At 40.3% G+C, this 12,571-nt stretch overlaps 1 protein-coding gene across 1 annotated transcript; it reads left to right on the top strand.

The window, feature by feature from the left end:
* The first annotated feature begins 9,708 nt into the window (after positions 1 to 9,708).
* On the top strand, positions 9,709 to 11,373 carry LOC110930434 (protein DMR6-LIKE OXYGENASE 2). Its single transcript, XM_022173734.2, has 2 exons — positions 9,709 to 10,583; positions 10,945 to 11,373. Exons 1-2 carry the CDS (start codon positions 9,789 to 9,791, stop codon positions 11,188 to 11,190), a joined length of 1,041 nt encoding a protein of 346 aa, XP_022029426.1. The 5' UTR covers positions 9,709 to 9,788; the 3' UTR covers positions 11,191 to 11,373.
* Positions 11,374 to 12,571: the final 1,198 nt, after the last annotated feature.

Below are 12,571 nucleotides of genomic sequence, written 5' to 3' on the forward strand. Positions count from 1 at the left end.
TGCCCCTTCTCGTTGCAATTATAGCAAGTTGCATCCTTTATCTTTTTGAAATCCACGGTCTTGTGGTCCTTGGACTTGCATAACCCGCAAGCAGATGACTTCGACTGAGTCTGCGAGTTTGAATCGAGCCTGCACTTTCCATAATGGTGCCTCTTGCAATTCTTGCACTTGGGCTTCTCACCAGACTGTTGCCCATCCTTCCTTGACTCAGACCCTCTCTTGTTATCACCGTTTCCACGGTGTTTCTTGTTCGACCTTCGTGAAGTATCGTCTTCACGCTTTCTCTTCTCAGCCTCTTTGTTCCTCAGCGCTCTTTGTCGGACCGCATCCAGAGTGAGGGACAAAGAAATGTCGGCTACAGATCTAAAGGTCGCTGGCCGAGAGGCCTTCACGCTTACCTTAATTTCGGGGGCTAAACCACCGATAAAACGAGCTATTCTCTTTGGCTCTGGGGTTACCAGATACGGAACCAACCGGGACATCGTGTTGAAGCTCATGAGGTAAGCTTGACAGTCAAGGTTCGTCATAACCAACGATAGAAAGTCGGTCTCGATCTTTTCAACCTCATGTTGAGGGCAGAAATTTTCCTTGATGAGAGAAATGAATTCCTCCCATGTCATGCTGTATAGAACAGTCTTCCCTGAGGCCTGAACCAGGGACCTCCACCAAGCCAGGGCCTCGCCCTTGAATGATTGTGAAACAAACTTTACCACATCTTTCTCTGTGCAACCACTGATGTCCACCACGGTGTCCATCTCGTCTAGCCACGTCATACAATCTACCGCGCCTTTCTCCCCAGTGAAGTCTCGAGGTTTACAAGATACAAAGTACTTGTAGGTGCAGCCCCTGGCGCGAGATGCATCAGTATACACTCTTTTTGGACGGACACTGTTTTCATTAGATGAGTGATTATCATCGTCCTTTTTAGGCTTGGACGGTGGCTTGCTGTGAGATTTTGAGTGGGTTTTCGGCTTTGAGTGTGGCTTAGATATGGTTCTGCTCCGAGATTCAGTATACTCCTCGTATTGTCGATCCAGGGCTGCCTTAACAGCATTGTCGACCAGAGCTTTCAATTCTGCGCCCGTCAAATGAACCTAGGCGTTATCGTATTTTTCTTCTTTCGAATGACTATTCTCCACACTTGGATCAGCCATGGTAACTTGAATCTGCTATAGAAGATAACGAAAAATTTTATTTAGGAGTTTATTATGGAATTGTCTTTTATGGCAATTCATTAACCATGGTAAACAGAGACCATATCTGGTTAATTTGTTACTCACTTTTATTTAGGATTTGAATATAACCTATCCTAATTACAACAATATTGTTAGTGGCATAAAAGCCTAGTCACGAGGACGTTTTTATAATATTAGCCGGGATTACAGAGAATCAAGGCATGAAGGTTCGAACCGTAGTCCTTTTACCTTTTCTGACAGGGAGTCATAGACTACAACTGCCTTTTGTCTTATATGACAATAAGTATGGCCCGTAGGCACTGCATCACTAATGGATGTTTATAAGTTTGGCCCGTAGGCACTACATCACTAATGGATGTTTAATAAGTTTGGCCCGTAGGCATTACATCACTAATGGATGTTTAATAATTGATCATCTTTATTGACGATTTAACCCATGATTTATAAATCATTAATTTGGGCTTTGAAATCCTTAGAAGGATTCTTATATAAGAATGACGCGTGCGATTTTAACGAATCACATCTGCCATGAACGCTAACATGTTTACAGAGGTTAACTGGGAATCCGAATCTTTTAAGTCAGGTCTTACCATCTTGGCCGGGTCTTATAAAGACACCTGGCTAGGTTTCACTCTTAAGATTCTTTATTTAGGCAGATTAAATTAAAAGGAATGTATTTTGATTTATTTCATATATAATAATAACAAAAATGAAATTTATAACATAACATTCCATAAATTTCAAATATGATTACACGCTGCCCTAAACGGGACTTCTTAAGTAAATAAATACCTACGCAGAGGTTTATAGAAAAACAAGTCCACGCAGGGACCAAATACATAGACAGATGTCCACACAGGGACTAAAAAGATAAGTCCACGCAGGGACTGAAATGCAATTGTCCACGCAGGGACTAAACACGATAAATGTCCTCGCAGGGACTAAATTGTAAATACAACAATACATAAGGAGACTAATGGTCTCGTTTCTTCCTCCCTTTTAGTAGGTTTGCTAAGCCCTTGAGAAATCCACGATTACTCTTACGTTCTTGTTCGAAGTCTCGTTCCACACGGTTTAATCGGTGGAGTATTTCTTCTTGCTCCGGTGGAGAAAAACGTGGCTGCTGCGACGGTTGCTGAATCGGAGGTCTAGGAGGTATAGGATACCCATGAGCTGAGTAATCTGGTCTCCAAGAGGTTCCATGGAGGGCGTTATAGTTAGCCGCTACAACATATGGATCGGCATCATAGTTATAGTTGTAGTGCGTGTGAGTTGGCTGCTCAAACGGATTATATGCGGTGGAGCCGCCGTACGCTGGTATCGGATTATCGTATCCGAATGGTGGCGAAGGTGGTGCAATTGGTGCAGAATTCACCTCTGCAGGGTGACCCGAAGGTTCACCTAATTGTGGTTCTTCTTCAGGCACTGACGAAAAGTGACTCGCACTCGAGTGGCGAGGGGTGCTGAAATGGAATTCCGCTCCTCGGGTGGACATCCGTGCGCCTGATCTTCTACGCCTTGGCGGATCTGGAATTATTGGTTGAACCAGTGGCGGTGGCGGTGGGGTAACTGCCACAAACCGCGAATCCTCAGAAGGATCCTGTTGCTGCTGTTGATCATGAGGCGAGAAGTGATGAGATGGTGTAAAGTACCAATCACATTGGTCAAATCTTGCCTAATAGCTGTCGGGACCTTGATAGGGTGTTCCATGAAAGGATGACCCATCCGAGATCTCGATTGGATGATTGGGAGTACCCCTTGCAGGCTCGACGGGGTCTGTATCCTCGTCCATATCCACTGCATTGTTTTCAGAAAAGTGATCCTCTGGTCCTAAAGGGTTATACCCTATTGGCTCTTGGACATAATCCGCTGGGTTAAACTGTCCTATGAAGAAAGGTGAAGGATCGCCGTAAGAACGGTGCGAAACAGATCGTTGGAGAGGTATAAATGATGGTTGAGGGTTATTGGGGTCATTTTCTGAGTTTGGTCCAAAGGAATGTCGGTATGAGGGTGTTGAGCTATGCGAGGTAGAATGTCTCGCAGGTTTAAAGAGGTTCCTTCTTCGTCGTTGTGGTTCCTCACTTCTTGTACTGGAAGGAGCTCGCATGTTCGAAGGACCAGCCTCGTGGTCATTGTGAGTAATGATCGTCCCTTTGCCTCTTCCTCCTCTTCCTCGTCTGATTGCTGGTGGCATATTTCCTGCTTTCAAAACTTTAAATAACAATAAACAATAAAAAGACAAATTGGAATAACAATTCGAATTTGTCCTATGTTCTTGTCTAGACTCAAGTATGTGCAATTGTGTCATTGAGATTAAACACATTAGGATAGTGTTCAATTCACTCAACGTTGGCTCTGATACCAACCTGTCACACCCCGATTTCCACGTGTCTCACCGGTGGGCCCGGTGGGGGATTATCGTGACGTAGTTGGCAACAATATAGTTAAACCACACAATATATGAATGCACAGCGGAAGCATAAAGATAAATATATTTCAACATTTATTGTAATATCAAAGTATCACTGTTGTTGAAATAAAATCCACAGGGGATCAGTAATAATAATAAAATATTGTTCAACAGACTTCAGGCATCTTAAGCTTGCAAGACTTCTAGTGATGCTAAGGAGAAATCCCAGCCAATTACGCATAGTACCTGCATTTAGTCTTTTGGGAAAATACGTCAGTTTACACTGGTAAATACATTCATCTGACACTTTTGTAAAATGTTTAATAAAATTGATTTGAATGCACAAGGCACAAACTCTTTATAACTTGGGATAATTTATAATTTAAATCTTGTAAAGAATTACATGTTTACTATGCGTTCGGTCGCCCGGGTCGTGCCGGGTTAAAGTTTAATAGACACACCACATAGTATGAAACCGTGGAGGGAAAACAACGGCTATACCTTTATAGTCATGGACATAATGCCGGGTGTACGCCTACACCCGGATGTCAGGGTCGTGGCCATTTCGTAAAATGCTGCCAAGGATATCCGGGACATGGTCATTAAGCCCCCAAAGGCGTAAAGCCAAACAAAACAAATTTTTAAACGGGTCATATTGATAATACCCAACTACAAATGAGTTGGGGTCAATTGCCCGACCAAGCGGTATTTTAAATACCGTAACCCAAGCCGTGTAACGGAAAAATAAGTTAAAAGTATTTACCTTTGCAACTATAAATCCTTAATTGAATAAATCACAGATAGCTTTTACTGGTCTCCTATTCTGGAACGGAGGTTTAAAAATAACCTATTAGAATCCTAACGGGTCTTTAATTTAGCCGTAGCTTAGACCGGTCAGTTTTCAAGGATAGTTACGGTTTAATCGCGTGAAAGGCGAAAACCGGGAATGGAATGTGATTTGAACCCAAAAAGTTTGAAGACTTGTTTTATATGGGTATACTAACCACACTCTGGATTTTGGGGTCAAAACAATATGGTTTGACCCGTATCGGCTAATTTATGTAAACTAGTTACATAAGCCGAACCGTGCGCGCAAAAGGCGCAACGGGTAACCGTAAGAGTCCTACACTTGTTTCCTAAGTCAATATGCCTTAAAGAGGTTGTGGTATCAGTAGGGTACCTTCCATAATGCCCGTAACGAGTTTAAGTTCATATTATGCCCCGTAGGGGTATTTTGGTCTTTTTTTAAAGATCATAAAAGAGGTTTCTGAGTTCTACAGGAAATCTGAGTTTCCCGAACAGTTTATGAAGTTCAAAATACTTTATTTATTATTTAAAATCAGTAGCAACTGGAATCGGGTCAAAAGACCTTGTAGAACTCAAGTTATGGCCGAAAAGGGTATATTCGGTATTTACCGAACCGTTGCCATAACCGCGGGTTATGAGCAGGTCAAAAATAACTAAAAATCTTTAAAAATCCCAAAATATTATTTTACATCAGTGTGTAAAAGGTTTGATGTCGAAATCCGGGTTAGATAGGCGTTATGCTAATTGCGCTATTTAATTACTAAAGTTTCCGTAATTTGCGCTATTTAGCATAACTCCCATTCTGGACCTCGGATTGACGTGAAATTATAGGGACATGCTTAGAAATCAGTAACCAAGGTTATGATCCATCCATGTGTCCGAAATTCTCGTTTCAAATTATAAAGGGCGTTACGGTCAACTTTTAAGCATTTAACGGAAAGGTGTAAAAGACTCGGACAAACAACGAACCGGTCACAGAGGTTTATACCATCATGTAACCTGGTCCTAAGAGAGTCCTAAGGCATATCTAAATCAAACTTTAACGGGTCAGAACTGAAGTCAATGCAAAAGTCAAAGCTTTACGACTTTCGGCTCCGAACCGGGTCAAAATAGTAAATGGTCGGATCAAACAAGCTTAGACTAGTTAATATACTTATTATCATGTTTTATGAGTGTTTAAATAGGTTACATATCGTCTACATTACAGATTATGCATGAAATCGCAAAATGGTATTTCTGTTGACTTTTTCTAAGCACGTTTGACTCGACATTCGGACTAGTTAGAGTGGGAATCAGAGGGTGCCCTTTTAGGCGTTTAATGCCCACATGATTACCATCATATAACTATCTTTGATTCGACAAATCACTAGACCATTCGTGATTTATCGCAAAGTCAATCGTTAATTACGACGGATTGACTTTTAAGCTAAAACTATGGAAAAACGAAACCACAAAGGGTTAGGAAACTTACAGAATGCTTGGTGCACGACTAAGGATGATAGAAGAATGCTTGGAAGCTCCAGAGATGATCAAGAGAGCAGGTTTTGAGGTGTGTTTCACTTATGTGCAATGTGGTGCCTTTTATAGTGAAAGATTGGGCTCAAGATCATTACAACTCACCCTACATTGGATCATGGATGATCAGCAGGTGGCCCTGGGTGCTAGGGGTCATGTAGAGGGCGCCCATGCTCCAATTAATGCTCAAATGATCGTTTACAAGCTTAATCATTGAATCTGTCCAAAGTTTCTGCATCTGGGACTCGTACGCGGCCCGCATTGGAGATCATGCAACATGGACGCGGGCCGCCTCAATCCTTATGTTAGTAAACGGATCTTCAACTGGCGCGCGGCCCGCATTAGCTCACCCTTTTCATTAATGCGGCCCGCCTGAGGGTTAAATTCCAAGATTTTCAAATCTTTTGTAATGATTAACCTGACCTTTCGGTTTCGAAGGGGTAACTTTGCGATTTGGCCCTCCATTATTTACGATTAAGGGCCTCGTGACTTTTACCCGCATTGTTAAGTCCCCGGTTAGTTTAATTACTATCCGAAAAGCCTTAACTTTTATTGTTGACGCTTTTAACCCCTCGTATACGAATTTGATCATTACTTTCTCGTTTTAAAACGGAATTTCACGAAATTTATATCGTATATACTAGTGAGGGTATTTTACTGTTACAAAGCCTCGGGTTTGTCAAAGGGTCACTCAGAGGTATAAATTAAACATGTTGACACGATTAACCCCTGCAGCTCGTAATCTCTCACTTTCTCCCGCGTTTCGCTCCGTACGATCCATGATTTATTCGTTTGAAGGTACGAGCATCATTTAGGGTTATTATACAGTATATTTACCCTTTGTTGACATTTATAACCCTCGAATTTACATACTTTCAAGGTTTGTCAACTTCAGTCCTTTATTTAATATTTAATGCCACGTGTAAACTCATGACACGTGTTAACACATTATTGGACAAAATTTCGAGGTGTTACAGATGGTCATCCGATCGAATGAGTATTCAAACAGGTGGATTCCATCCGATCGGATGGTCATCCGGACGGATGACTATTCGAACGGATGGCCATTCGAACAGCTGGTGTTTGTGAACTGATAATGTTTTAAACGTTGTGATCATAGTGTCCTGTAAAACAAACAAGTATCATGATAATCAGATCATCTGGTCGAATGGTCATCCGATCGGATGACCATTCAGACAGATGGTTAGTGAGTGAGTTTCGTGAAATTTTCTAAGTTTCGGGTCAATGGAGACGGTATGACGACGTGCCAAACAACGGAAACATACCGAACCCAGCTCGTTCGATTGGCTGGGAACCACCCCTTCTCGAACCGACGAACTGTTTATAGTGAGGTTTCATGTTTGGACCCGTCAATCGGTTCGCTCTTCGATGGAAATCAGCTTTCAAGCCGGCTTTCGGCTAAGGGACGAGCCGGAAGTCGGTTTGAGTCTGATTTTACCCATGTTCTATATAAAAATCGAAGAAAGTCCGAAAAGTAGTTGTAAAACGTGTTGTTCATCAGATCTGAGCCGGAAACCTTGTGAAATTCCGTCAGATCTGATGTAAAAGTGTGAGATTGTTAAGTTTTTGTATAAAAGTTGTGAAAATCTGTTAGATCTAGGGTCGTTCTTGCTTAAATGGTGCTCCACAATAGTTTGTACCAACATCTGAGTGGAAACCACCTCCAAGAGACCCCAAATCAGTCGATTTTCATGAAAATATTGAAGTGTTTGTGTGATTTTGATGAAGAATCTTGTGTAGAAGTGATAATTGATGAAAGTTGTACAAGAATCGGGGAAGGATACTTACGATTTGCCTTGAATCTTGCTTAAAAATGACTAAGAGTGCGTGTGGTCGGATGAGAGAGAGTGAAAGGTGAGAGTGAGAGCACAAGGGGCCTATTTATAGCTGATGTTGACAGCTAAGGCAGTGTGAGTGCACAATGGATCGGACGGCTATTCGGTCGAATGATCATCCGATCGGATGTCCATTCGGACAGCCGAGACCCGTTTGCTAGTTTTCCGACTTTGGTTCGTTTTGCGTGCTAGATTAAGCGTTGCGTTGCGTATTATTATGAGTAACCATTTCATGGTAAAATTTTATAATAACACAAAAAGTTTCCATGTTTCAAGTCTGTGTTTAAGCTAGTTTCGCGATCAATAAGTATCAAGCATCAAGGTCTCTCGTTCAATCAAGAATCAAACTTTCTAGTTCCATAAGCATCAAAGTTTATCAAGTGTCAAGTTTCAAGAGTCAAGTTTTAAGGTATCACAAGAATCTAGTATCACAAGAGTCAAGTTTCATAAGAGTCAACCACAAGAGTCGAGATTCAAAGTATCATAAAAGAGTCAAGATTCATATTTGTTCATGCAGAAAGTATCACCAAAAGCATCATAGAGTAAAAGTTTCACATAGTTTAACATAGTTAAGACTCGAATAAGTATCATTAAGTATTACAGGGATGAGACTTGCAAAAAGGTAAAAGTTTCGAAACGCAGGGCGTTACAACCACCGTCTTCCCAATGACATCTACCTGAACCATCGCTTCATCTACACCGTCGCCACCGGAGGCTTCGTTGCTTTAATCTACACCGTTGTATAGGGTTGTGTCCCTTATGAACAATACAATCACCTCTCGTCATTCTAAATCTTCACCATCGAAGAGTGGAACTGGTTCACACACCGAAAACCAGTTGCTGGAGGTCTGCATGCGACGGTCAGAAGAAGGGTAGCCTGAAACAGAGGTATGAATTTGGTATTATGATTTTGGTTCATTGCCTGATCTGTCGCAAGCGTACAATAAAACAGAAACAGATAAACATAAATTTTAATATACATGGATGGTATTGTGTCATCCGTACCACCAAACAAAATTACGTTGTTCATGGAGGGTTATATTTATTACATGTATGTAAAAATAAACATCAGAGATGACTCTTAAATTTGGGTATTTATGACTAATTTATCATTTATCAGTAGAACAAAGGTATGATTTTGGTTGTTTTGAGAAGTTAATGCATCGATCTTAGAGGTAAAAATTTAGAGAAAAAACTCATTGGCTATTTGGGTTTGTGCATACGATTGTGTTTGATCCGATTGTTTGATTTGGATTTGGTGGTGGCTGTCACACAGTGGTGATGGGGTGGGATTTTTTTGGTGTTGGTTAGGGGGGATAGAGAACTGAGTGAGAGATAGATTGTTTATGTTTTGTTTATATTGTTTTATTTTTTTAAAATCTGATTTTGTTTATTTGTTTAAATAATTAGTAGAATTACTAAACTAACCTCATGTACAAGGCACATGCTATATTTAACTGAAAATTTTAACTGTGTTAAGGCTAAAGGACCTATGGTGTCATTAATTTTACAAATAAAGGATTGGAACTGTAATTATTGAAGTTAAAATGTAACCACTGTAATTCGATACAAACATAAAGGACGAAAAACATAATTTACCCAAAAATAAAATTATTCTTTTTATAACAAAACAGAACTATTCTTTTACAAAATTCGTGTATGGTAAATTATCATTAGATACTTCGTAAATAAAATAATAAAGATCTCCCTTTGAGTACCTTCTAGTGAAGACGAAAGAAGGTGACGTATCTCAATTAAAAACCACAAACGTCACCATACTCTCGTCACTTAACCTACGTCATCTTTCAAGTAATCACAAACATCAGCATCACTATCACCCATCATTCATCATTCATTATTCTTATTCATATGACCATATATTATTTTTTTTGACCATATATTAAACAATTCAAATAATCACATACTCATACTCCCTCACTTCATGTTTATAAATAACTCCACCATCCTCACCTTAACCTCACATCCTCAAACCAACAAACAACAATGGCAACAATCACCAAACGATTACTCCTAAGCGACCTTGTATCCACCGATAAAATAGACCAAGTCCCTTCAAACTACATCCGACCCATCACCCAACGTCCCAATCTACAATCCGTTGTTCGCGACTCCATCCCTCTAATAGACCTCCACAACCTCTTCGGCCCGAACCGCGGTCAAGTCATCGACCAAATCGGTCGAGCCTGCCGCGACTATGGCTTCTTCCAAGTCAAAAACCATAGCGTCCCCGAACTTACAATATCCAACATGATGCAAACCGCTAGAGACTTCTTCAACCTACCCGAACAAGAACGACTCAAAAACTATTCAGACGACCCCCAAAAAACCACTAGGCTCTCCACCAGCTTCAACATTCGAACCGAAAAGGTTGCTAACTGGAGAGATTACTTGCGTCTTCATTGCTACCCGATTGAAAACTTTGTTCACGAATGGCCAACTAACCCGACGTCGTTTCGGGCCCATGTGGCGGAGTATTGTACGAGTGTAAGAGGGTTAGCGGTGCAGCTTATTGAGGCGATTTCGGAGAGTTTGGGGCTTGAGAAGGAGTATATAGGGAGGCAATTGGGGAAGCATGCTCAACATATGGCTTTGAATTACTACCCGCCTTGCCCGCAACCCGATTTGACTTATGGGTTGCCTGGACATACTGATCTTAATCTTATTACTATTCTTCTTCAAGATCAGGTTCCTGGGCTTCAGGTCTTGAGAAATGGTCATTGGGTTGCGGTTGATCCGGTTCCGAATACGTTTATTATTAATATTGGTGATCAAATTCAGGTATACACTATATCCTTTTTAGATGTGTCCAGATTAATCACTAACCGGAGGTTCACTGATTAATCAAGACGCGGTCACGGTAGTCTTATTCCGGCCCAATTCTGGCCAGATTCACGCCAAATTTCGACCAACAGATACAAATTCCCTCTTAACTATTTAAAAAATGAGTCAACGAGATGTTAAAACATGTTTATTTAAAAAAATACATATAAAAATTTCAACTCAATTAATCCGTATTAATCGTTAGTCTCTATCTCACTAACCGACTAACGTCTACTCATTCTAACAACGTAGGTTATTAGTTAGATGTTAATTTATTTGTTTTTTGTTCGAGTACTAATTGTTGAAATTGTATATAAAGGTAATGAGCAATGATAAATACAAGAGTGTGTTGCATCGAGCTGTGGTGAACTGTGATAAAGAACGGATATCTATACCTACTTTCTATTGCCCGTCACCTGAGGCGGTTATCGGTCCTGCTCCGGAACTCGTGACCGACGATGAGCCTGCTGTGTACAGACAGTTTACATACGGGGAATACTATGAGAAGTTTTGGAACAGGGGGCTTGCAACCGAGAGTTGCTTGGATATGTTCATGGCTACTTGATTAGTCTACATCATTTGTCTGACCACGCTTGGATAAATGTGTTAAATCCGGTTTTTAAGTTTGTGTGTTTTTTGTAGGTAGCGTATCCTTGTTATAAGGTTTCTTTAATAAACTTAGTTTGTAATTTCTGTAGATCAAGAATGTAGTTTATGAAGCATGAATGAATGAATAATCACCAAATTAGTGCTTGTTGTTGGGGAATTTTCAGAAAACCGGATGAACAGAGAGGCATGTAATCACTCTCAGATCAAATTATTTCGGGGTTCACTCGAATAATTTAATCGGATACAATTCTGCTTTTCGAGAAATTGAACCAGGGTATGCTTGTGTGAAAATTGTGTGAACTAGAAGAAGAATGCAACAAAAAAACTATCTATGAATCTGGGGTTAGGGATGGTTAACTGCCATTAGGCAGTTATTTCAATTTTAAGATAAAACTACCTCCTAAAACTGTCAATTTTTGATGTTTCGAAAATATGGCAGCTCGACCTTAGCTAGGGGCTCTGCCCCTTGGATCCTGCTCTCATGGGCGTTGCCCCCGGACCCCCGGCAAGGGGGTGTTGCCCCTTTAGAAACCCTCCGCCCATACATTTCGAATTATAATAACTCAAACAAGCGTGCACTCTCGGACCTCCTAACTTGCTTGATGTGTATTATTATTCGCTTTGATCACTAAGTCAATCTCGATTACACTAAAATATCTAACACTTGTTGTCCCATTTGTTATATGGAGCCCGAAAATGTGGATCATATTCTAATTTCATTTAGTTTGGCATCGTCTCTAATGGTGTAAAGCCACTCCTTATGAAGTTGGGGCGCGGGATTTATTACTTACCCGAACTCTTTGTTTCTGTCCACCAAACATAAGGAAATTATATCGGTGATCTTCCAAACCACATGTTGGTTTCTATGACGAGCAAGAAATGAGAAGGTGGTTAACAACAAAAACTCTTGTGTCCACAACATAGTTGAACACATAAAGGCTCAAATCTTATTTCTGGTTAGATCGTAGAAAGGTATATATTTCTTAAAGACATGTTTAAAAAAAAAAAGAAGTAACATTTGTCTTTAAGAAAATGGATAGTAGAGCAAAGTTAATTTTTTTTAATAGCTAACGTTAGTTTCTCAAACTTATATTTACAAATAACTCATCCTTGTTTGGGATTGAATCCAAAACCTTTAACTAAGAGGCAAGAGCCTCTACTAAGTGAGCTAGCCCCATTTGGCAGTAGAGCAAAGTTAATTGATTTTAGTTTTTGGAGGCTTCGTTGTATTTAATGTTGCTAGTTTTGTGTAGAACATAAATGTAAATTCTAGCTTCTACCAGTATAACGTCAACCTTATCAAAATGTTCAAAGTAGTCAAAGTCATCATTATTTTT

This window comes from Helianthus annuus, chromosome 3 (genome assembly GCF_002127325.2).
Source record: "Helianthus annuus cultivar XRQ/B chromosome 3, HanXRQr2.0-SUNRISE, whole genome shotgun sequence".
Taxonomy (NCBI): Eukaryota; Viridiplantae; Streptophyta; class Magnoliopsida; order Asterales; family Asteraceae; genus Helianthus; species Helianthus annuus.

What these genes read in the sequence shown, in the direction of transcription:
- LOC110930434 (XM_022173734.2), top strand. Translation starts at nt 9,789, where the DNA reads ATGGCAACAATCACCAAACGATTACTCCTAAGCGACCTTGTATCCACC. An exon ending in ATATTGGTGATCAAATTCAG is followed by an intron (nt 10,584 to 10,944) that starts GTATACACTATA and finishes TTGTATATAAAG; the next exon opens with GTAATGAGCAATGATAAATA.